Below are 24048 nucleotides of genomic sequence, written 5' to 3' on the forward strand. Positions count from 1 at the left end.
CCCCGGTGACCGCCCATAGGTGGCTGATCGCGGCGCCGCCCATCGCCGCTTCTGCGCGCGTAGTCCTCAGAGGGCACCTGCAGCTCTCCCCCGTCGCGTGACCGCCGCCCACATCACGTACTCAGCCAAGGGTGGGCGCGCCTGCGGTCGAGCCACCGAACAATTCGACGTGGCTCAGCTCCGCGCCGGCGGGCACGACCGAGTACATGATGTCGGCGGCGGTCACGCGACGAGGGAGAGCCGCAGGTGCCCTCTGAGGACCACGCGCGCAGAAGCGGCGATGGGCGGCGCCGCGATCAGCCACCTATGGGCGGTCACCGGGGTGGCGCCAAGCCTCAGCGAGCTGGATCCGAGAAGGGCATGGGGTCGCGCGGGCCCTGTCTGCAGCAGCAGTGCTAACTACTGGCTAACTATACCGCCAAAATTCCGGATGGACCGGAGAGTGTCTACTCTTTCGACACACCGTGCTCGGCCCCGCTGAAAAGCTGGCTGGTGGTCGCGCGCGGCGCGTCGGCGCGGCTCCAACTGGTTGGGCACCTCGGCATCCCCGAGCTCTGAGGGCGAGACCGAATAGGACCGTCACTCACTCAATTTGGGGATCCTTCACGCGCTGCGCTACGCTTGGAGTCGCTCACCCCGGGATCGCTCCTTCCCTCGCTCCGGTTTGGGGTAACTCTGAGCTCCCTCCGCGTACGCTACGCTCCGTTCGGAGAGAGCCCTAGAGTTCTACCGCGCTCCGGATCCTCTTTAAGCCAACCTCTGAGAGCTTGAGTGACTGGCTAGAGACGACGACGACGATTAAACAAACTTTAGTTTGTGCTAGTGAACTGTAGGAGAAGCGGGTCGAGCCTCGGCGCAGAGGGCAGCGCCTAGCGGGCGGGAACCCTTACCCCGCGCCCGCCGCTGCCCGCCGTTTTGTGCGCGGGGCCTCCGAGCGACGAGGCTCCTTCCTGACACAGCTCCCGACTAGTGTCGGCCCCTGCTCAGACAGGCGCCAATCGACCAGTTCTCGAAGCGACCCACCACCATCCCTCATCTACCGCCCGATCGAATCGATCGCATTCGTCTCTTTGCGAGTTCCTCATGCTCAAGAGGTTCCAGAGAACGGGGTAACTCTGAGCTCCCTCCGCGTACGCTACGCTCTCTTCGGAGAGAGCCCCAGAGTTCTACCGCGCTCCGGATCCTCTTTAAGCCAACCTCTGAGAGCTTGAGTGACTGGCTAGAGACGACGACCCAACGCGGCCGAAGGATATCCAACCTCGAGACCTCGAGACGACGACGACGATACAGTTCAGGAAGGTTGAATGAAACGACTTTGCGGTAATCGCGATCGAGGCTGGGCTCGATGTGAGCCGTTCCTTTAGCGACGCGCCAGACACCGGGCACAGTGCGCGCAAATTGAGGGCGAGGAGGGCTGGGGGCAAATGCTCGCCGTCATCGCCGGGGTGCTGGCTCTTCCAGACCCTTCTCTCTCCTTGGATTCCAACATCCTCGGCTTGGGGCCGAATCGCTTCAGCGGACTCGTCAGCAGGTGCTCCGCGACGATGTTCAGCGGAGGAGTCAACTTTGTCTCCTTCACCGTCCTGGGCAGCTTCGTCCCCGACAAGCAGGCCGAGTTCTGCTCCACCTTTGCCTTGTGAGTGGAAGGCGTCTTTTCGAACAACACCAATATGGGAGCATATACCGATCCAACGGAATATCCCGTGGGCGCGTGCTCATTGACGAGCACGAACCCGGCTGGTACAACGGCGTCCTACGCGATTGAGGCGGAAGTGAAAACATGCAATGGCGTGCTGCTTTGGGTTACGTACATGCATTCGTCGGGAGATAACAAAGACTTGTTGCTCAACATGCTAACTGAAAACGGAGTCCTTGTCGCCCCGGCAAAGCTCGACGTCGTTGACCCGCAGCCGCAGTGTAACAGCCAGCGCGACCAACCACCCGATGGTGAAGAGGTAGCTCTTACATTGGAGGATTGCATCGCCATGTGCGTGGGTGCCGGAGAGGAAGCATGCTCCGTAATGAGGTTCGGGCTCTCCACAGGTTGCGCTTGGTGGACGGCGCGAGAACGGAACAATGGTGTGGGAGTGGGAACATCGGCGTGGCCGACGAACCTCAACAGCAGCGATTCGGGCGCGTTCTTCACCGGCTATGCACGTCAATCGCAGGTTCTCTTCTATCCCCCCGAGTATCCGAACGCCTCAGAATTCGAGGCGGCCTACTCACAAGCAAATGAGTGGGAAACACTCTCACAGTCTCTTCGTTGCCCCGATCAGTCCGTTGATGCCGACTGCTACTCTGACGGCGCTCCGATGTACGCCATGGACAGCTGTGGCATTCTCACAGAATCCAGCTTTTTCTCCAAAACAGGCACCCAGTATGCGAAGTTGCAATGCCTGCGCAGACATTACGGTCCCAATCCAGTTCAACACCCTACGATCACTGGAGCCTCGTATCCGAGTTTGGGTTACAATTATGAAAGCGACACTCCTGGCTATGATTGCTACGGCGAGACGGAAGAGTGCACACAGGATCAATATCAGTCGGAAGTTTGCCTGAACAACAAGCAGACAAACTTAACGGGCATGGTAGGAAATTGCTCGTACATCGTCATGACCTACGAGGGGGCCTCCCGGAACATGAAAGACCTCGCGCACTACGAAAAATGCGTCGCTCCACTGTCCCTTTCACCGTCGCTGCCACCCCCTCCAGGGCCACCGCCTGGTGAAGTCCCGATCATCATCACTGGCGACCCGCACGTCCACTTTGCGCACGGTGGGAGCGCCGACTACCGCGGCGAGGACGGCGCGATCGTCTGCTTTTTCTCCGCGCCCGGCATCGCTCTCAACATCAAGACCGAAGATGCCACGTTCACGCCGCCCTGGTGGCCCGGGACGACGATCGAGGGGTCCTACATCACCGAGGTAACCCCTCCCTCCTCGCCCCTCCCGCTCCCAGGGCAGGCCCGTGACACCGCGCGGCTCGCGCATAGGCGCACATCGTCGCACGCGTGGGCGGAGCCAAGCGCAAGTGGGCAAACGCTTCGTTCCTTGCCTCACGGCTCACCGAGTTCAACACGGGCTTTGACTTCATCACCGGCTCCTGCGGCGGCCACGCCTTCTCGTTTGGGCTTGGGACGACGCTGCGACGCTGCGAGGAGCTCTCCATCAAGCCGCACTACTCGTCTGCCAAGTTTGAGGCGGCCGCTCTCCCGGCCAGCGATAATCTCCCACTTGAACGCAAGTACAGAGCCGCCCTCATACCCCCACCCCTCCCAAAGGTGAGCGGCTGGACCTTCACCGTCGGCGCCAAGAGCGTCGAGGGTTGGATCTCCGGCCCAAAGCACCAGCTCGACATTAACATCCACTCGGCCGGCGACGCGGCGGCCCGCTCCCTCCCTCACGGCATCGTCGGCAAAGTTGTGCAATCGGAGGCGTCGTGCAGACTATTTTTGGAGCCTTCGCGTGTAGGCATCGTGGGCCAGTCCTTCTCCGCACCGACGCCGCGCAACGGAAAGCGCGACGTCTACCCCGGCAGCTACGCCGGACGCTTTAAGACGAGCGCGATGGCGGAGGGCGCGATCGAAGGCGCCAAGAGGACAACGCGGCACGGGGGTTCTCTCACGGCTGCTGAGCGGCACCCACCCGTTGTCACAGGCAGCGCCGCGATGTACGAGGTGGCGTCGCCCTACGAGACGCGCTTCGCGTTCTCGCGCTTCGACGAGGAGGCGGCGGCGAACCCCCGCCATGAGCTGCTGGAGACGGGCGGCGACGCCTCTATTACGGAGGCGGCGGCGGAGGAGTGAGTCGGCGGCGCGAGGGCGGCGGGCCTCTCTGGCTGCGGCGGCTCAGGCGCGAGCGTGCAGCTTAGAGAGGAGCGTACCACCGCAGTCGTTGTGCTGCGGCCGGCTCTGCAGGCCGTGCGTGGACACGGACGCTCGCGCCGAAGCGATAGGAGGGGGGGTGTGCGAACATGTGCGACGAGGAGGAGTGCCCGTGCCGGTTGGTTAGGCTGCGCGCACACGCCACCACTAGGGATGGGGCGGGCTCCCTCTCTGTCCGGCGTCCGGGGCTCTGGGCCGGCGCGGGGGCCCCCGGCCCACACCGTGCGCCGCGCAGCAGTGCAAATGGGCTCCGGCTCCACTAGTGTTAATCAGAGGGCAGATTTGGAGAGATCTCGAGGAGTACATACAGATAGAGTTTTCTGATGGTTAGAGGGTCTAACCTGATCGGTCGTACTGACCGCCGACAGATCACTCCAGACAGCAGACAGGCCGCGACGTCTGCACGCGGCCGGCCGGGCGAGAGGCTTGATACGATCCGACCCTGCGACCCTGACGCTGCTGCTCTAGCTATCAGACATGCACTGCTGACTGCTGCCACAATGTGCGACCGGTGCTGGCCCACTTGGCGGCCTTTCCGGTCAGTGGTGAGGCGCAGTTCAGAGCTGTCGATGGCGCGACGCCGCACTGGTCCCACATTGGTGACACGAGACCACCACGTTTGCCGGAGGGTCCAAGAGAGAGGCACAGCGATCGCCGCCCCCCGGGGGCCCCTTGAGAGACCCACCGCACTGGTTTACATGGCTGAAGCGCAGCTGCCGCCGCCCAACTTCGCCGTGGTCTGGTCTGGTGTCTTCCGCTCCGCCTTCCCAGTCCAGAAGAACTTTGGCTTCCTGAAGCAGCGCGGCCTCCGCTCGGCGCGGCCGTGCCCCGCTGCCGCCTCTGTCCATAGCCTCTGCCCAGACCGCCTCCCCTGCCCAGACCGCCTCTGCCTCCGCCTCTACCCACTCTGCACCTGCCACTTCGTTAGCTCCGCTGCTCGCAGGTGGTGTACCTGTGCCCGGAGGAGTACCCAGAGACGCACCTCCGCTTCCTCGAGGCGGAGGGCATCGCGCTCCACCAGTTCGGGATGACGGGCAGCCGCTGTAGCGCCCACCGTAGCTTTCTTTACCTCGCCACGCCTCCTCCCCTTTGTGTGCTCTCACGTCTCGTTGGAGACACAGGCCTTTGCTGTAGGGAACAAGGACCTGGACGAGATGCCAGAGGAGGTGACTAGCCCGAGATGTCTCGAGACAGACCGAGGCTGTCCGAGACTGCTTCGACCGTGCTCTCCGTCCCACCCGCCACCGCATAGGTGATCCAGCGCGCGCTCGACGTCGTGCTTGACTGCGCCAACCACCCCGTGCTCATACACTGCAACCAAGGCGTCAGCCCGGCTCGACCTCGGTCACGCCTCCTCTTACCTGCGCCCCAGACCCCCCACCACCCCCTAACCTAGGCAAGCACCGCACCGGCTGCCTTGTCGGCTGCTTGCGCCGCATGCAGCGCTGGCGCGTCGCCGCCGTACCTCACGGGGACGCAACGCGCGGCGCCTGCTCACACCGGTTGTGTGGCAGCAGGTCGATGATCGCCATCTTTGACGAGTACCGCCGCTTTGCAGCCGACAAGGCGCGCCGGCCCCACCGGGCCCATGTCGAGAACAGATGAGATAGTCGGCGGAGGAGGAGGGAGAGGGGGAGTGGGGAGCATCACCGGCAAAAGGATGGTGCGTGACTCTGCGGCCTTGACCAGCCCTCCCCTCCCCTCCCCTCCCCTCCCCTCCCCTGCCCTGCCCTGCCCTGCTCAAAGGATGGTGAGTGACTCCGCGGCCGGTTGCCACGAGACAGGCGCGCGTCGTCGACTTGCAATTCATTGAGAACTGGGGCTCGGCGGCCACCACCCACCGACCCACGGACGGGTAGGGCGGGACATCGACGCCGGATCAACGGCGTGGCCGGCGCTGCGGCCAGTGCAGCGGGGCCCGGGGGAGGAGCGAGCCCATCACGGGCATTGTGGCGTGCTGCACGGGCCTCATTGGAAGGCGAAGCGCTGTGCCTCGTGGGTGGCCTCGGACGGGTGGGGCCGCGAGGCTGCAGCATCGCTGCGGGACCGCTGCGGCGGTGGTCACGGCGAGTCCACCCACGAGGCTCTCTCCAAGTCTCGGAGGATTTGCGGTGACCTCTTCTGTGAGCGCATCCGCTCATCCTCCCACCGGCCCCTAGGCCGGCCCGCTGCACCACGGCCGGGGGATGTCCCCGCCAGCGAACGGACCATCATCTAGCATCAGGTGCCACTGCAGCGGAGTCTTGAGTCATTTTGCGGCAGGAAGCTGGAAGGTCTCCAGCGGACCCCACGTCGTACACAAGAGAGGGAAGACTGACTTTACGGTCCATTTTATAGATTATACCTTTTACGGCTGAGGCCTGAGCTCTGGCTGTCACATGTCAGGCTGTCAGGCTTTCATTTCTCTCTGCGTTCTCGCACATGGAGTGCGAGCGAGGTATCTCGACTGTTGCCATCCCACGAGGGGGCCTCGCCTCCGAGATAGACCCAAGATTTCACACGTTCCCCTCCTCACAGCGTCCCAAAAGTTTGCCGAGGCGTCCCAAAAGATTCCTGAGCGTCTCAGTGGATATTCCGAAGACATCGCGCGCCGTCACACCCCCTCTCTTGTCACACACACTTTGTCACTTCGTTGTGACATTGCGGGTCGTGCCGGATGTGTGCCTCTCTCTGTGGGGACCCAGAGGGGTGTGTGTGGCGCGCGAGCCGAGCGCCGAGAGCGCGGAAATCCCCCCTCTCGCGCGCCCCGTGCGCTAGGTCGGCGGCTCCGTGCCGGGTGCGGGCGGGGGCAGGGGCTCGTCGCCCATCATGCTGGCCCAGATCTTCTCCACCCCCGGGCAGCTGCCCGGCCTGTGATGCCTCTTGAGCTGAACCTCGTACTCGAGCGCCCGCATCAGCAGCTCGCGCTGCTCCGGGCGTGCCGCGTGCCACGCCGTCGCGAAGCCCCCTTCGAATTTGACGAGGCAGCCGCGCGGCACGACGATGGAGTCCTCCTCGCGCCGCGCGGCGCCCCACGGCGTGAGCGTCACATCGAGAGGGCTCCTCTCGGTGCGGCGCTCCGTCCGGCCGGCCGGCATCCGCACGTACTCGGCGGCGGCAACCTGCCACGGGAGGTTGTGCCTTGGCGCCGGGGCACCGGTGCCGCGCCGGTGCCAGTCGACAAAGACGAGGCCGCCAACCCGGAAGCGCACCCTGCCGCCCGGCCGGACGGGCAGGCGGCCGTCGGCCGTGCTCGCGGCGGAGGCGGAGCTCGAGGAGGCGGCCGAGGTCGAGCCGGACGAGCTGTGCGCCGAGCCGGCGTTGCTGTGGCTCATGTGATGCTTCCGCTTTGAAATGTCGTCGGCCACCCGCCGCGCGACGATGGCCGGCGCGGTGCCACGCGGCACAAACGGTCGGAGCAGCCCGGCCTCCACCCACTCGCCCGAGCCGTCGTCCGAGGAGAGAGACGTCACCTCGAGCGCCGCGAGCGACGGCGAGGCGTGCGTGGCGATCATCGACTGGCCGTCGAGGCAGAAGTCGCACTGGAGGGTGCCGCATCCGGGCGCGCTGGTGAAGGGCTGGGGGAGGTCGCAGCGCACGTACACCATGTACTCCTTCCAGTAGCAACTCCGCCGTCCAGAGAGGGCGACCGCGACTGCGGACGCCGCCTCGGGGAAGGTGGAGTAGTACCGCCTAACCTTGACTGCGGCTGGGGCCCGGACGACCTCGGTCGCTCCGAGACGGAACCAGTCGAACATCACGCAGCGCAGCAGGACGCCGTCCTCGCGCCCAGGTGGCGACAGGTGGAGGAAGAGGACGGACGTGGTGAGGCGCACCATCAGCGAGGCTGGCGCGTGCCGCGGATCTGGTGCTTGGTGCCAGTGGACGGAGGTTAATGAGTGGGCACGCGCCGCCGTCCTCACCCCCCTACGTGTCTAGGATTCCTATACTACGCGAGTACTCGGAAAATCTGTGTGTGTGTGTGTGTGTCGTCTCGTGGCACACCAAGGGCTTATGCTCTGGCGAGACGTGAGGCGCATGCGCCCAGGAGGGGAGGGCGCATGCGTAACGATGCTGCTAGAGATGCCTTTCGGGGCCCAGAGATAAAACTTCTGATGCCATGCGTGCGTGACCTAGTAGTGTCCCCAGCTATGGGCGTGTCCACGTTGGAGCCAGGTGTGGTGTGGACGCGAGAATAGCTCCGCCGTTCATGGAGGCAACCGATGCGAGTCGACTGGTGTGTGTCGTCGTGGTTTCGTATCAAGAATACTCACTCACACTCGGAAAATCTGCAGAGGCACAGAGCTACAGGCACACTCACTCTCGTCACTCGTCACGGGCGGGGACCTGTTCCTTTTTACCCATCTCCTAACTCCCACGTCTTTTGGGCAACGGGCGGCTCGCTGGTCCCGGAGGCTGAGCGAGAGGCACTCCTCGCTCGCACACCCATGGGACGGCAATAGCCAATTCACTGAACTCTCCGCAACCCCGTCGACTAAAGTAAAGTAGGGCCAGCGCGTAGGCAGCGCGTAGGCTGTCTGTCTCCGCTCTCTCGTTGTATTTTCCCCTCGGCTGCGCTCGAAAAATACGAGCTGAGAAACAACGAGACAACAACTCCACGCTAACCAGCTCCACACACAACACCACAACATCCTCTGCGACACTGCCCGATGCTACATACGGCTTTAGACTAGACGTCGCGGGGGGCATGCAAGCTGACACTAAACACTACGCGCACCAGGGCGTGCTCACGAGGACGGTGTCGACGCGGCGCCGGCCTGAGCGTGGCTCTCGACGTCGATCGGGTCATCGACCCGCTCCATCGAGATGCGTGCGGGCGCCGCCGTCGGCGAGCCGTCTCCTCCTCCCTCCTTCCACCCGCTATGCTCCAGCACGGCGTCGAGCACGAGCGACATCAGGCACATGGACAGCGCCTCGCCGGGGCACTTTCGCGGCGCGGGCCGCTTGTAAGGGCCGTTGAAAAAGATGTACTTGTCCTGGTCGCGGTCGAGCCGGAAGTCGTACGGGCAGTTCCAAGCCTTCGGGTCCATCATCGACGAGAAGTAGTCTGCCATCACGACCGAGCCGGGCGGCAAGCTCACCTTCTGCGAGTTCAGGAACGGGCACTCGAAGCCCCGCTCGTCAACCACCTTGTGTGAGCCGGCGACGGGCGGGCCGTCGAGGCGAAGCGTCTCGAGCATGTAAGCGATCTTGTCCGACTCGTACTTTTGGGCCTGCCCCGGGGGGGGGAGAGAGAGAGTCGGAGGGCAGGCCGGTTGCGCAGCGCCGGTAGATGCGTCACGTCTCTTGGCGCGGCGCCGTGTCGTGCGGCGGCGGCGCGGACCGCGCAGGAGTGTGCCGGGGTGCAGGCACGCGGTGGTGCAGCGGGTGGGGCAGGAGGTGGGGCGGCGGGCGGGCGCACCTCAATGCGGAGGTCGCCCCGGAAGCCGCTCGGCCTGCAACAGGCGGGCGTCGCCGACAGGGCCATCATGGCGGGGACCGGCCGGGCGATGAACTTGCCGAGCAGCGTGCTGATGCCCGCCTGCGGCCCCGCCGCGTTGATGACGAGCGTGCAGCAGATTGTGTTGAGCAGCGCGTCCACCTTTGGCTGCGCCATCGACGGCACCTCGCTGATCTCGCAGCCGCACGCGCAGAAGCATGGCGCGCAGCCGCAGCAGTCGCAGCAGGGCGCGCCGTTGACGCCGCAGCAGTCGCCAAAGCTGCAGTGGGACATGAAGGCGTCCCAGCAGCCGGGCACGCGCGCCGGGCTCTGCCCCATCCACTCGATGCCGTCCACCTCGTTCGCCATCGCCTCCCAGTCGATGGGCCTGCCGAGCAGCTCGTTCGGCCCGGCAGCCTTGGTGGAGAGCCGGGCGTTGCAGTGGCGGAAGAGGAAGGTCTTGATCAGGATCACGCTCTGCGAGAAGGCGGTGCCAAAGATGGGCGGGCACGAGGGCGGCGTGAGGACGTACGCCGCGGCGAAGCCGCCGATCCCGGGCGGGGCGACGAGCTTGTGGAGGCCACCCTTGGTGAGGGCCTCCTCGCGGACGTCAAAGAGAAGGTTCATCAGCAGCTTGAAGTTGAGCATGCCGACGCTGTCGTACGTGTATGACGGAGGCCCGCCCGCCGCCCACTTCCTCGCCGTCTCTGCGGCGCCGCTGGCTTCCAGGGCCGCCCTGCAAGGCAGCGAGTCGTCGTCCCACTTGCTGGTCACCTCGCGGGCGCCGGCCACGTACTTGAAGAAGGCCCTGCTCCAGCTCTGGTGGTAGGCCCCATCGGTGTTGTAGCATACGGGCAGGTTGGCGACGAGCGGCGTCTCGTGGAAGGCCTTGAGCTGCCACGCGTCCAGCGCGCCAGTACGCTTGCGCTTCGGATCCATCGCGATCTCGGTGGCGAGCTTGTGGTCGCCGATCCGGAGCGTGCTCCAGAATATGAGGTTTCTGCCGTACTTGGCCGCGCGAGACTCGGCGTAGGCCTGCGAGAGCGGCGTGTCCACCCACCAGGCCTGCGCCTTCGGGTCCTTTTTGGAGCACGGGATCGAGCACGAGAGGAACCACCAGAAAATCATCGGCCAGTCGTAGAGGAAGGTTGGGATGCGCATCAGAAGCACGCCGGCGAGCGTGTCTCTCAGCGGGCCCGTCATGAGCCACATGGCGAATCGTTGGTAGAGCAGCGGGCCGCAGAAGGGAGCCGAGAGGAGCAGGCCGAGGGCGATGAAGGGCGCGACGACGGTTGTGCCGATAAGCGACAGCGGCGTGTCGATGATGGAGTGGGTGAGGTAGCGTGTGCCGAAGGCGTGCGCCTCCGTCTGAGGCTTTGGGATGATGGGCTCGCGCTCCATCTCTTCCCTCTCGACGCCGGCAGAGGCAGAGGCAGAGGCAGCCATGCTGACGCCTCCAAGAAGGAGACCAGCTGCCGGAGTAGCTGGGCCGCGGAAGAGGACCTGGTTGTGGCGCTAACACACCCTTGGCCGCTGGCTGGCGCTCCTACAAGGGCGTCGATCGCATCACGCTCGCGCCTCGATTTCTTTTTTGAGGTCGAAGGCGGACACACATGGCACATCGCTCTCGGGCCCACAACATCCCGCACACCCGCCTCCCCCGCGCGCGCACCCGACCCGGCCGGGAGAAATGGCATGAGGGCCCAACTTCAGAATCATGCTTTTTCAGTGTATGTAGCTCTTACGAACATACCCGAGGGTGAACTGCTTTTTGGGTTGGGACGAAGGCGAAGGACCGATTGCGGTGAAGGACCGCAGGTTAGGGACCGATCGCCGCCGCTCACGCCAGCGGACGGTCGTCGTCAGTGATGTTAGCTACGCCACCGTCTACCTCGTGCGACATGCGCTCGCCGGCATCGAGCGAGCAACGTGTTCGACCGACCGGCTTGCTGTGCGGACGGCTTCTTGTGGCTCTCGTCGAGAGCGTTTTGCGTCCCGGCGGGTGGGAGAATATGTGTCGTCTGATGTGTCACTGTGTATGTCATATCAGTCTTGATAACAAGTACGGTCGATCCGTCAAAACGATACACTCGTCACGATCACGTTGGAGGGCTGGCACGGAGCTCTGTCGGCCGGCACACAGGAAGAGCCGACGGCAAGAAGAGCTCGATGGGGAGCGAGAACCGCCAAAGGTGCTCACGGAGGTTTCGGAAGTCCGCAGTGATGCGGTCAGTTCCCCCCAGGCTTGACTGCGTAGGTCGCGGAACTCGTTGAGTATCGACCGTACTTGTTATCAAGACTGATATGACGTATCTGATACACAGTGACACATCAGACGACATGTGTTCTCCTACCCGCCGGGCCGCAAAACGCTCTCGACGAACCAAAAAAGCAGGATTCTGAAATTGGGCCCTCGGCGTGACGGTATTTCTTTTTTATGAATTAGGCACGAAATGGGACAGAATGGGAGTTCAGTAGTAAAGTGGACGGATCGAAGCCGTCGTGTGCGCAAAGTCTGTCGTGAAAAGAAAGAAAGGCCGTACACTGAAACTCCCTTTTCGTATGTATGTATGTATGTAGGAAGGTGAAGAACAGTCAGGCTCGGACTGGACACCAACGCGGTATTGGGTTTCGTGCCTAATTCATAAAAAAGAAATACTGGTATGCCCTTTCTCCCGGCCGGGTCGGGTGCGCGCGGGGGGGAGGCGGGTGTGCGGGATGTTGTGGGCCCGAGAGCGATGTGCCATGTGTGTGTCCTTCGAGCTCAAAAAAGAAATCGACGCGAACGTGATGCTATCGACGCCCTTGTAGGAGCGCCAGCCAGCGGCCAAGGGTGTGTTAGCGCCACAACCAGGTCCTCTTCCGCGGCCCAGCTAGACGTCCTCTTCATCGGCCACAGCCAGAGCTTCCTCTTCAGCGGCCATGGCATCAGAAATCAACTGCTGCGCTGGCCTCGCTGCGTGGTCTCGCACCCTTGTGACACGCTGGGTGCGCGTCTGCCTCGGTGTCTCCTGCCTGTCGCTCGCAATCTTTCTCGGCTACGCCATCGGGTTTTGGGTGGTGGAGGAGGCGGTGGAGGCATCGATCTGCCCCAGCCGGTTCGCACTTCATCGGGTCAGAGACCCTGCAGAGACTCTCTGCTACGCCACCTTTTTCCACGACTCGCCTCTCATGGAGAGCTGCATAGAGACGTGCACCGCAGGGGCGGCTGCCGGCGCGTCAAACGAAACTCGAGCGATCAACGCGCTGTGCCGCTCCGTACGGACGCGCAGGGTGCCCGAGATCGGAATCCACCTACCGTGCGTGCGGGCGCTAGTCGTCGACCCGCTGCAAGCCTTCCTCGACTATTGCGAGCCCTTCACCAAGGGGAAGCTGCCCGCGGACCCGTCGCTGCTGACCGACCTGAAAAACCTCGACCTGTTTGGTGACTGCATTCAGCACATGACCGCCCTGCAGGTCGCCCCGGCGCGGCATGCGAGAGCCTCAGCGCACACTCCAACCTTGGCGCCTCTGCTTGCAGGACCGCCGCCTCTGGAGCACGCTCCTCGACCTCGTGCCGGGCCTCGGAGGCATCCCCTCCGGGCGGCAGGACGACGGGCTGTACATCATGTCGCGCCCGTACCTCCTCACTCCCGGCGACGGCGCCTCGGCCAACGCCGTGATCCCCTCGCCGCTGCTTCCGCCGGGCGAGCGGCATCAGCGCCTCCCCGACACGGTTCTCGCCCTCCTCTCCCGCTCGCTCAACAGCGCCAGCCTCGTCCAGAGCTTCCTGTACCCGACCGTCCCCGCCCGCGCTGGCCTCAACAACCTCATTAACGAGTTCATCACGGGAGTGACCGGCCCGTCCTTCCTCAACCTCGACTTTGCGCAGCAGTTCTTCGACCCGACCGTCGCCGCCGCCGACATCTCGCTCGCCGTCAAGATCACGCCAACCGTCGGCGACTTCACCGAGTACGTCGAGGGCTTCTACAACGGCGGGGAGGGCATCGACCTGCGGCGGGAGGACCCATCCTACCCGATCACCGAGCGGCTGGCGAACCACTTCCAAAACTCGTGGATGAGCCAGCTCCTTTCGTACGATGACGTCTCAGAGGAGTACTCCCTCGTCTGCCACTACGACACGCTGCTGCAGCTGGCGGCGTCCGACCCGTTCCAGAGCCGCGCGCCGCCGATCCTCGTGCACGGCCTGACGCCGTGCGGCACCACGGGCAACGGCAGCGTCGGCACGTGCGAGGCGACCAACGGCGCTCCCGCCTCGGCACCACGCAACGCTCTCAACAGCCACACGGGCACGCTCATGCACGGCGGCTCGCGAGAGGGGCGCCTCGTCTTCCACCTCGTGGATGGCGTCCTCAAGCCGAAGCCCTGCTCCAACGCTACGACCGCCGAGCTCGCCGGCGTGCCCTGCGTGAGCGAGACGTCGCGACCAGACCTAATCCCCGGCCTCGTGCACTGCGCGCACGAGGGGGCGCAGTTCTACCACAGTGCGCCCAGCCTCGAGCCTAGTCCCGTTCTCCCTTCCTCTCGTGCCTCTCAGCCTACCCGGCATCCCCCCTCCACAGCGACGCTGCACATCGCCTCGGCGGCCATGTCGTACTCTGCGCAGAATATCGCGCGCGACGAGGGACCCGACTCGGCCGTGTTCCGGCTCCTCACCCCGGGCGGCGACGCAACCTCGGGGATCAACTCCGCGGCCCTCGGTACGCTCATCGAGCAGCCCGGCTTCGGGTCGCGCAAGTTCAACAACGCGGACGTCGCGGTCGCAAAGCGGACCGCCACGCCCATCCTGACAGACCCGTGCAGCCCAGAGCGCTACTGGCCGCGCGGCGCGGTGCCGGAGGAGGCGAAGCTCCTCTTCAACCCTGTCGGCCAGGCGGCGCAGCGGGTGGTGTGCCGCGCCGAGAACCGGCTAACGCTGCCCGAAGCGGCCATCCGCACGTACACACAGCGCCTCGCCGAGCCCGCGGCCACGAGCTGCCTCGCCGACCCTCCGCTCGAGACGTGCCCGTCCGGGCTGGACATGGCCGCGGTGCTCGACGTACCGGTCGAGGAGGTGGGGGCGGCGATCGAGCCCTGGGAGCCGCCGGTCTCTGCCTTTATGATTGGTGCCCCCGCCCGCCCCCGCCCACGCCCCCGCCTCGTCCACACAGCCGCCCTCTCCGCGCCTCGCCCCGCTCTGGCCGTCTTCAAGCCACCCCCTCCCGCCCCGCTCTGGCCGTCTTCAAGCCACCCCCTCCCGCCCCCGCCGCAGGCATCGAGCACGCGCTCACCTTCTCCGTCAACCTCTTGGCAGCCGAGCTGCCGCCGCAGGACGCGACCGACGCAATGTACGGCGTGACGGGCAGCCCGTTTGCCTTTGGCGCTGCATTCTACCGCGACGTCATCACGTGGGCTCTCATCACCGTCCTCTCGAAGCACACGATCGCCCAGTGCTCCTCGCCCGTCGACACGTACCCCGGCGAGAGCCTCCACCTCGTCGGCGGCTCGCTCCTCGAGACGGTCGGCAACTTTGGCACCGTCGGCGGGATGGAGGCGATGGGCCTCGTCGGCGGCAACCGGCAGACGAGCGTGCAGAACGAGATGCTGATCGTCGCCGCGAAACCGGACGCGGTGCGGTTCGGCTACACGCCCACGCTGCGCAGGATGTCCGCTGAGCTCTCGGGCCTGTGGGAGGAGGTGACGGGAGAGATGCAGGCGAGCTTCCCGGAGATGGCGAGCGGGCCGGACACAAACAACATCCAGAACGTCTCCTTCGTCTACGGCGCCGGTAAGTGCATTCCCTCCTCGACATGGGTGTAGGCTATGCGCTTAGGGCTGTAGCGGCTCGAGAGGCGGCAGGTACCACAGGGTACAGATTCGCTGAGATGGCCGATCTCAATGGTTTCACTTTTGTTTAGTGCCGCATGTAGTGGCTCGTGTGAGAGCCTGCGTGGACACACACGGTAGAGCCTATGCACATAAATAACTAAATGCGACAGTCACTCTGAGACGACGGATATGGGATTTGAGCCGTATTGCAATATGCTCAATGCGATCATCACATGAAATATAATAACCACTCCCAACCCCTAGCCGCTAGCGATTCTGAACTGGAGAAATCACCGTGAGATTCGTGAGATCTTGTTGGTTGTCAAAAATCTCTCTCTGAACTGGGAGCGCGACTCAAAAGAATTGAGTGAAAAAGAATTTCACAAAAGAATCTTACAAGAACAACTCTCTCTAGGTGCGGACTGGCGCGTGCAGCACTAACACAGGCACCCGGGATGTATGTATGTAGTAAGGTGAAGAACACGGTATGGGTGGACGCTGGACAGATGATGACGGCACGCACAAGTGACCCGGGAGCGCCTGAGCGAAAAGAATTCTCGGCAAAACCGGCTGAAGCCAAGGCGAGTCGGCATCATCTCCTGCTTGCAGCATCAACTCCTACCTCACTCCTGCATAGCAGCATCAACTCCTGCCTCGACGCCAGACGCAAATGAAGGCCGCTCCCAACTCTGACGATCTACCCTCCATCAGCGTCGCCGACGGCGCCGCTCATGGCGACGTGCCGAGCTATCCGGTGCCGCCTGGTTTCGCTGGCTCCAACAAAGCTTACGATGCAGTGAGGGCCAAGGCTGACTGCAATGAGCCAGTTACTTACGGCACCAGCTACTTCTGTTGTCCCAACATCCTCGATGAGCCGCTCAACCTGCTGCAGGTCCTCTGCAACACGCCGTGCCCGACGAGAGGCCCATCCTTTTGCTGCTGTGCGGCCAAGTACCGCGATGCCTGTGCTGGCTGCTGCACGAGCGGATGTGTAGGATGCACAAGGTGCCTTCTCAAGTTGCAGGGGTACGAGCAAACTGAAGTACACTTCTTCGAGACGCACGAGGAGGCGCTCGCTGCGCTGACGGCGCTGCCAGCCAACCCGGCTGTACCAGAGGAGATAGCGGGCTTCTGGTGCGCCAGCCTTTCCGAGCGTCCGTGTCACATCGCCGCCCGACTCGTGTCTGACAAGTGTCGCTGATGCAGGGCCTTCGAGGGCAACCCCTTCCCCGAGCAGCTCGTCTCGTTTGCAACCTTCGAGTACGACGCCGAGAGGCGCGAGATGCGTGCCGACCACGTGTTCATCCGCGAGGGTTGGCTCGAGCGCGGTGATTGCGCGGGCGCGACCCAGCAGTGCCTGATGGCCACGGGGTGCCAGGTGACCTCCGCCGATCTAGCCTTGCATAACCCGAACCCATCTCACAGCTTGGCCATCCACCTCCGGCCAGAGCCAAGTCCAGAGCCCTGCCACCTAACCACGACCGACGCGTGCCCTCGCCGCCCCCCACCCCGCCAGCCGGGCAACGTCATCCTCTTCCCGGACGCGCCCGACTCCTTTGCCCGCGCCAAGCTGCACCTCACGTTTGACTGCCGCTGCTGCCCCGGCGCCGTCGTGTGCGCGCCCTGCACGAAGCTACTCGGCCCGGAGGCGTGCCCTCACGCGGCGCCCGGCCACCCCGGCTACTGCATCAAGGTCTGCGACTGCATCAACGAGAACTCGTTCACCGCCATCGGTGGCGGCCCCGGCGTCTTCGCCGACGGCGAGCCTGCCGGCTCGATGAACTGGCGCAACCGGCAGAGCGGCTTCTGCAGCCTGCCGCTCACGTGCTACAACTTCTCGTACACGACCCGCCGCGTCGCGCTGCCCGACGGGACGCCGATCCAGCCGAACTGGGACCTGTACAAGAAGTGGCGCGCGCTGCCCCACAGGCCCTCCCCTCCGGTCGTGGCAGCTGTTTCCTCTCTCGCGACATCCGCCCTTTTCCACCCGGACCCGCGCCTCGCTCGCTCACTCACCACTTGCCCACCGCGCAGGGCGGAGGCGAGGACCGGCACAGCTCGCACCATGCGGATGAGGACGAGTCCTTACCAGCCGTGGCCCCGGGGCGGGCGCAGGGCCTCGATGCGCCTCTGCCCGCACCCGATGTCGATTGACCGATGAGGGTACTTGTAGTATAACAGGATGAGAAATATGAAAAACGCGGGAATCGCGTAGCCCCGCGCCGTTCCATGGAGGCAAGCGAGTCGACTAGATGTGGCGGAGGGTTTTAGCAATACATGTACTTTGTTACGAACAGACGTCGGTTGCCCCGGAGTCGCAGGCCACCGCCTTGACGGATCCGCGGCCAGCGGATGAGGAATCAGAGGTGGCGCGAGCCTCTGTCGAGGCGAGGCACGCGAGGAGGCGGTGCGCACTAATGTGTTTTTTTGTTTCGCGTGCGTGAACAGCCCCCCCCCAACGTAGGGTACTTTAAAAACCGTTGAAGATCTGTTTTCCACCAACCTTAGTGCCAGGGCTCCAGGGCCCAAATGATGTGTGAGTGTTTCAGTTGTTTGGTATTGCTAAAAAAAAGCTCGTGCAGCACTCGCAGGCATTCAGTGTGGCCGTTGTGAGCAGCGAGCTGAGCTGGAGTGCGGCCCTCAGCGCGTGCTCCTTGAAGCGACACGCCCTGCTCGTGAAGCGCGCGTAGAGCAACAACGTTGCCGTCGCCCGCGGCCAATGCTGCCCGGCGTCCCAGCTCGGCATACGCACGCCCCGATTGATTGACGGCGCGTCGGCACCATACGTCTACAAACGCGTCGGCGGGCTCATCCGTAAAAAAAGAAAATTTGTTCGCGCAAAGCTGTCGAAGGGCTTTGCGGTAGAATTCACACAAAATTCTTCTGAAAAATCACGCAAAATTATTCATTGAGCCGTGGACACGTCCTTCAAAGGCCTAGTGCAATCCTTGCCCAACCATGCCGCTTGAGCCCAAACAAGCAGTGCCAGCGCGGGTTAGCTGGGATCCATGCCACACAGCAGCGGCGCAAAAGCACGCTGTAGCGCAGGACAGCCTCTCCTGCTGCGAGATGCTGTGGTGCGTCAAGGTTCAAAACAAAGCCGAAATCGTCGAGTGGATGCTCAACGACGCCCGCGAGAGCACTCCTCCCTCGGCGTGCGGCAGGGCGCTCTGCTACTGCGAGGACGCGTACCCGCGTCGGCCAAACTGCATCCAGGACGTCGATCCGATTCGGCAGCTCGCCGGAGTGATGATTGAGAGCAAAGGCGTTCCGTTGGCCGGCTCGGTCTTCACCAAGCGCTGGATGGACTTCGACAAGGAGGCGCGCTATGGCGAGATCAAGACCTACGGCGGCGCTGGCCACCAGTACAGCGCGTCGCAGTGGAGCGCAGGCTCGAGTTTCCTCTGGTACATCGGCGCGTGGTGCGACAGGCTGTCGAACCAGAGCTATGGATTCCAGTTCTCCGACGATTGGCGCAGTGCAAGTATGGTCGTCAAGGTGAACCCTTGCGTCTGCGTGCCCTGGCTGCCCGCGTGGTACACGGTGCCGTCGTGCTGTATCCTTTCAGACATGGTGCAGACCGAAGCATCGGCAGACGGCAGTGAGTGGGACCGAAGGACGGCGACCTGCCCGCTCTGCTGCGGCGACGAGATGAGGCACACCTACTACCTGCGCAACGTCATCCAGCCGGACGGGACCCCGGGCAAATTCCACGCCGAGCTGGAGGCACTGGCCGACGAGAAGATGGTCACAGCACGGTGAAAGGCCGAGACAGGCCGCTCGGCGACGAATGCTTATGGTGTCGAATGGTGTCGAGTAGTTCATTGCATAGACCGCCCAGACTTTGCCCCGTGGGAGAGTGCATGGATGCCAAGTGCGCGATCTCTCCCGTCTCCATTTGCGGAGACAGGACGCTGATGACTGGTCGCGTACCGGGGCGTGTGTGACACGGTGCGTGCGGTTTTTGATCGAGATTTTTGAATTTGGTCGTCGCGCAGCTGATACAGCTCTCTCTCTATGTATCATTGCTATCTGCATATCAGCACTTTTCCACTGGACACACGCACCGATTCCGCGCTCGGACCGCGCTAGGTTTCCATTCCGATCCGAAACGTCGAAGGCCCCAGACGCCAGAGCCCAGTAGCACTCTTACGATCGGGATGATGACGCATCGGGGTCGTGCGCCGAACCGCTCAGGTTTGTGCAGCTCGATTTCAACGGCTCTCGACTCTACTTTCAAAAGGCCACGTCGCTACTAATCAGTCGCCGCGCCAGCCTCGAGAAGCAGCCTGGCGCAGTCGAGGTGGTCCTCCTCGCTCGCGAGGAGGAGCGCGGTGACAATCGTCGGTGACAGCCTATCCCTCAGGGTGTGCGAGATGTCCGTGCGGTGACGAGATTAAGGAGAGGATGTCGTCAAGCGCTTTCATCGGCGCCCTCGTCGCACACCCTGAGGAAAAAAGAAAAAAGCCAATTGCGAGGGAAAACCAGAATGGCGGCAACAAGAAGCGCGCTCGGCTCGGCCTGGCCTGGAAGGGAGCGAGAAATCGATAGGCTGTGGGAGCTGCTCGAGGAGCCTGACCTGGCACTGCCCACGTTCGTCTACGGCCCGTCGGGAGGCGGAAAGAGCGGCGTCTTGCGCGCGGTGCTGCAGGCCCTCGGCGCGCGGCACGCCATTCTCGACTGCGTCACGTGCTCCACGGCGCGGTCCCTATTCGAATCGGCGCTCACGCAGCTTCACCGGCACGTGCCGAGCGCCTCGAATGGCTACACCGGCTGGGCGCCCTGCGATTCGGCCCCTGCCTTTGTCGCTGGCCTGCAGCAGGCTGTGAGCGAGTACGGACGGTTGGTGCTCGTGTTTGACAACGCGGCGGGGCTCGGCGAGCGCAAGGAGGTGCTCACACTCCTCCTCTCACTTCACACCCTCTGCGGCTCCGCCGCCGTCTCGATCGTCTTCGTGGCCGAGGCTCTCTGGCCCGAGGCCCACGAGCTCACCGCCTTTGCGCCGCTCGCCACAGTGCGGTTTGGAGGTGTGGACTGGGACGCACCCCTCAGCACCCGCCGCCCCTCCCTATACACCGGCGCTACCGCCTAGGCTACTCCAAGGCGCAGCTTGAGGCCATCCTGGCGGTGGATGCGCCAAAGGGGTGCGAGGCGGCGTGGCGCGACTTCCTGCCGCTGTTCGTCTCCTACTCGTACGAGATCTGCCGCGACCTGCACGAGCTGCGGTACTTGTGCCGTGGCGCCTTTGGTGAGCATCTCCTTCCCAGTCCCCTCCCACACCCTCGCCGCCTGGCGGGGGGTCCAGCGCCAAGCCAACCTCGATTTGATCCACCCGCCTTCGCCTCCCGCGGCCCGCCGTCGCCGTCGCCGTCTCCGCCCTCGCCTCCAACCTCCGAGCCAGTCGCCGACGCCGCCAGCTACGCCGCCGCCCCCTTTTCCACCGCCGCCGACGCCCTCGCCCGCTCCGCCACCTCCTCCCTCGCCTCCGCCTCGCCTCCGCCACCTCCTCCCTCGCCTCCGCCTCGCCTCTGCCACCTCCTCCCTCGCCTCCGCCACCTCCTCCCTCGCTTCCGCCGACGCCGCCCCGGCCGAACCTCTCAGGCGAGTGGATGCGACCCGTGCACGACGGGCTCATCGACGCCGGCGACAAGGCGCGCCGGCGGCTCCGGGGTGGGCTGTGGTGGCAAGCTCGGTGGCCGACGCGTGACGTGTTGCTGGTAGGGAGCGCTGCTGCGGGCGGGCAAGGTGTGCCTGCAAGAGGCGCGCAAGCGCGTGTACGCGCGCGAGGTGCTCTCCGGAGTGCACCAACACCGCGTGGTGCGCGAACGGCGCGTCCTCACACCCTCCACGTTCACAACAGGCGCCGCTCACGCGCAAGGCGGAGGCTGCGCGCGCCGTGGACGGCGCCGACGGCGGAGGCCTCGCCCTCCCCACCAGCGCCAAGTGGCTTCTCCTCTCCGCATACCTCGCATCGCGCTGCCGGCCGGGGATGGACTCGGCACTCTTCGCGAGCCGCCAGAAAGGTGGGAGAGTAGCCGAGATTGCGCGAGATTGCGCGAGATTGCGCGGGAGTGCGCGGGAGTGCGCGAGATTACCGGAGATTCGGCGAGATTCGCCAAGAGGCCGCTGCCGTGCTTTGGTACGGCGTTGCAGGGCGAGTAGTGGAGCGCCGGCTCCCCCTTCACACCCTCGCGCTGTGAGCAGGCGCGCCTTCCTCGCGGCGCGCTAAGCGCGCACGCGCCACGTACGACGAGCCGCACCCGTTCACCATGCAGCGGCTGCTCGCGATCTGCGCGGCGCTGCGGCATGCGGGCGTTGGAGGCGGCCAGCCGATGGCGCCCGAGCTGACGCAGGTCCTCGCGCCGCCGATGCGTCGTGTCCCAGAGCTCGGCCTCAACGCTAGCCCTCATCTGTCCCTCATTCCTCTGATCCTCGACAGGTGGCGTCGCTCTTGCGGCTGCGGCTGCTGCACCGCGCTTCGCGAGCGGAGGAGTTGGACGCGGTCCGTCGCTGCCCAGAATTGCCTTGAGAGTGTCCCGACTCGTTCGCTGCACGCGGGCCGCAGCCGCCCGATCCACGCGCCGCTGATGCACGCAGGTCCGCCTCTCTTGCGCCGCGCCGCTCGAGCTCGTCGACGCTACAGCGCGAGAGCTGCAATTTGACCTCGAGGTCTACCTCGCCGGCTAAGGGCAACGTGCGGCCTTGTCCCGGCACACTCCTTTACGACAAGTTCCGGTACAAGCGTTCGTGACGCGCCCTCGAGCGAGTCGTATTCACCGCCACCGGTTCGTACACAGCGACTGAAGAGGGCTTCGTTTCGCTCTCACCCACGAATAAATAAATAAATAAAACGGACACCTCTACTAGGAGATGGGTAAAAAGGAACAGGTCCCCGCCCTGCGGTCTTTGTGCAGGAGCCACGTTAAGCTCTCCGAATTTCGAACATCGAAGTCGCCGCCCTGCTCTCATGTTAAATGTGTCATATTTTGCCGCGCCTCTCGCCCTGCTGGCTGCTGCTCTCTCACACACAAGACGGTCAAAAGACGCGTCGTAGCTCGTTGACTTTGATGCAAGGCGGCGCATGCTGTGTGCAGCGCGTTTAATACAATCTGTGTACTTGCCGCGTAGACGTACTTGGCGGATGTTGTGTACAGTAAATCGCCCCTCCCCCGTCATTCATGGCCCGAACGCTGCGGGTCAGGTACCGCGTTGCCCACGAGCCCGGCGCGAGAGAGCTCGCACCTACGCACAACTTGAGCCGTTCAGAGAGCGGTCGTGGTGCCAGAAGTCATCCCACACATGTTGCGCGCCACGGGTCGACCCAATCGTCCGTCGCACACCTAGGGCCACACTCCTGCTCTGGGTCGCAAAGCCTCGTGCGGTGATGGGCTGGCCTCAAGGAGTCGAGCCACCTGCGCACACGCGCGCCGCGCCGCACCTCCACGGCCGGTGCGGCTGCGCTCCCCCCTGCGAGCGGGCTGGCGCTGTCCGCTGCAACGGCGGGAGCAGAGGCAGAGGTGGAGGAGGCAGCTACGGCCCACGCCCCGGCCCGCCGCCGCTTGTGAACGTTGCCGCCGCCGCGAGGCTCGTCGGAAGTGCCTTTCGGCAGGGACTGGGCGGCTTCCTTGCGCGCTGCCACCACGGCGTCCTGCCCCACCGCCTCTGTTCGTGCCGGACGAGGGGGAGGCGGCGGCGGCGACGAGTAGAGAGGTGACTGCTGCGGCTGCGGGCGACTCCGAAGCCTTTGCTCCTGGTCCGCCGGTTCCTCGCCTACGGTGGAGCGAGGGCGAGCAAAACGAAGAGTCAGTCAGTGTTACACACGTCCTAGCACACACGCGCACGCGGGACACACGGGGCGTTGCACACGAGGCGGTGTGTGCGTCCTCAGGGAAAGGCATCCCCACCAGACATCAGTGCAGTAGTCAGAGGGGCAACGGTGGGGAGGACCCTCACTCACGCCCTCGCGAACGCCCGCAGCGAGGTGTCCATCGCCGCGTTGCCCCTGGCGCGCCGGATCCTCGTCTACGGTGGGCCGAAGGCGGGCGAGGGTGTGGCGCAAACGCCTGCTATCAGTCGCTGCTTGGCGGGCAGCGCGCCGTGAGCGTGTCGGCTGCCACCACTAGTAGCAGGGATGCCCTTGCTGTCACCGCCAACGGCGCTGTCTGGAGCATGGGCGCAGGGGGGCAAGACCGGCTGGGCCACGGCGACACGCAGCAGCAAGGGAGGAAGAGCGAGCTCCTCACCCGCCTCGCAGCCGTCGCCGTCGCCGTCGCTACTGCCGTGTCTGCTTGCCCCGGCGTCCCCGTCAGCGCCCCCGCCCCCCGCCGCCTGCTCCACCTCTGTTGCGGTCGCTGCAGCCGCCGCCGCCGCCGCCGCCGCCGCCTTTCGCGCCGCCGCCGCCGCCGCCTCCGCCGCCGCCGCTTCATCCATACGAGCCGCCGCCGCCGCCGCCGCTGCCGCCTCCTCGTCAGCCATCCGCACCGCGGCCGCCGCCGGCGACTCGGCAGTGCTGGTGCCGTTGACGCCGAGAAGCCGAGCGCGCCCGGCAATAAGCCTTCGCGGAGGGTGCGTCTCGCCACCTGCAGGGGGAGGCTCCAGGAAGGGTCCTGGGACGGTCCGGGAAGGTGTGCGTGTGGGGCGGAGCCTCGGGCTGTACTCGGGCGGCGGTGCGGCCCTATCTCGGCTGCATCTCGGGGCCTGGCGAACCGCAGGGGTGCGAGACATGCCGGTTGACCCCATATCTCGGCTAGATCTCGGCTAGATCTCGGCTGTGTCTCGGCTAGATCTCGCCCGTCTCGCCCTCGTACGAGACATCGACGACGCCGGCGCAAGTGTCGGCTTGAGAGGCTTGAGAGGGAGCCTGAGGCACCAGGGGTCGGAGGGGGGCGCAAGTCGGCGAGGGCGTGGTGGGTGGCAAGGACCCTTGCTCCCGTCATTA

General features: G+C 64.6%; 7 protein-coding genes across 7 annotated transcripts; 5 read left to right on the top strand and 2 right to left on the bottom strand.

The window, feature by feature from the left end:
* Positions 1-4581: 4581 nt before the first annotated feature.
* Positions 4582-5488, top strand: EMIHUDRAFT_62039 (hypothetical protein; the record flags this gene model as incomplete). The annotated part of the gene is made up of 5 exons (XM_005761752.1): positions 4582-4725; positions 4827-4926; positions 5018-5049; positions 5136-5207; positions 5285-5488. The coding sequence occupies 5 exons, from the start codon at positions 4582-4584 to the stop codon at positions 5486-5488; spliced, it is 552 nt and encodes a 183-aa protein (XP_005761809.1).
* Positions 5489-6439: 951 nt separating this feature from the next.
* Positions 6440-7732, bottom strand: EMIHUDRAFT_350538 (hypothetical protein). Its single transcript, XM_005761753.1, has one exon. The coding sequence runs from the start codon at positions 7699-7701 to the stop codon at positions 6637-6639; it is 1065 nt and encodes a 354-aa protein (XP_005761810.1). The 5' UTR covers positions 7702-7732; the 3' UTR covers positions 6440-6636.
* Positions 7733-8436: 704 nt separating this feature from the next.
* EMIHUDRAFT_432808 (hypothetical protein) lies at positions 8437-10841 on the bottom strand. Its single transcript, XM_005761754.1, has 2 exons — positions 9285-10841; positions 8437-9096 (listed from the first exon to the last, which is right to left on the bottom strand). The coding sequence occupies exons 1-2, from the start codon at positions 10746-10748 to the stop codon at positions 8611-8613; spliced, it is 1950 nt and encodes a 649-aa protein (XP_005761811.1). The 5' UTR covers positions 10749-10841; the 3' UTR covers positions 8437-8610.
* A 3736-nt stretch (positions 10842-14577) lies between these two features.
* Positions 14578-15456, top strand: EMIHUDRAFT_432810 (hypothetical protein). Its single transcript, XM_005761755.1, has one exon. The coding sequence runs from the start codon at positions 14628-14630 to the stop codon at positions 15099-15101; it is 474 nt and encodes a 157-aa protein (XP_005761812.1). The 5' UTR covers positions 14578-14627; the 3' UTR covers positions 15102-15456.
* Positions 15457-15736: 280 nt separating this feature from the next.
* EMIHUDRAFT_432811 (hypothetical protein) lies at positions 15737-16613 on the top strand. Its single transcript, XM_005761756.1, is given in 2 exon segments — positions 15737-16582; positions 16597-16613. 1 exon segment carries the CDS (start codon positions 15781-15783, stop codon positions 16309-16311), a length of 531 nt encoding a protein of 176 aa, XP_005761813.1. The 5' UTR covers positions 15737-15780; the 3' UTR covers positions 16312-16582; positions 16597-16613.
* Positions 16614-18049: 1436 nt separating this feature from the next.
* EMIHUDRAFT_432817 (hypothetical protein) lies at positions 18050-19146 on the top strand. Its single transcript, XM_005761757.1, has one exon. It carries the CDS (start codon positions 18069-18071, stop codon positions 18870-18872), a length of 804 nt encoding a protein of 267 aa, XP_005761814.1. The 5' UTR covers positions 18050-18068; the 3' UTR covers positions 18873-19146.
* Positions 19147-19599: 453 nt separating this feature from the next.
* Positions 19600-21797, top strand: EMIHUDRAFT_197767 (hypothetical protein; the record flags this gene model as incomplete). The annotated part of the gene is made up of 8 exons (XM_005761758.1): positions 19600-20137; positions 20203-20358; positions 20762-20802; positions 20832-20897; positions 20971-21133; positions 21315-21463; positions 21550-21612; positions 21708-21797. The coding sequence occupies 8 exons, from the start codon at positions 19600-19602 to the stop codon at positions 21795-21797; spliced, it is 1266 nt and encodes a 421-aa protein (XP_005761815.1).
* Positions 21798-24048: the final 2251 nt, after the last annotated feature.

The sequence above is a fragment of the Emiliania huxleyi genome, assembly GCF_000372725.1.
Source record: "Emiliania huxleyi CCMP1516 unplaced genomic scaffold EMIHUscaffold_7, whole genome shotgun sequence".
NCBI lineage: Eukaryota > Haptophyta > Isochrysidales > Noelaerhabdaceae > Emiliania > Emiliania huxleyi.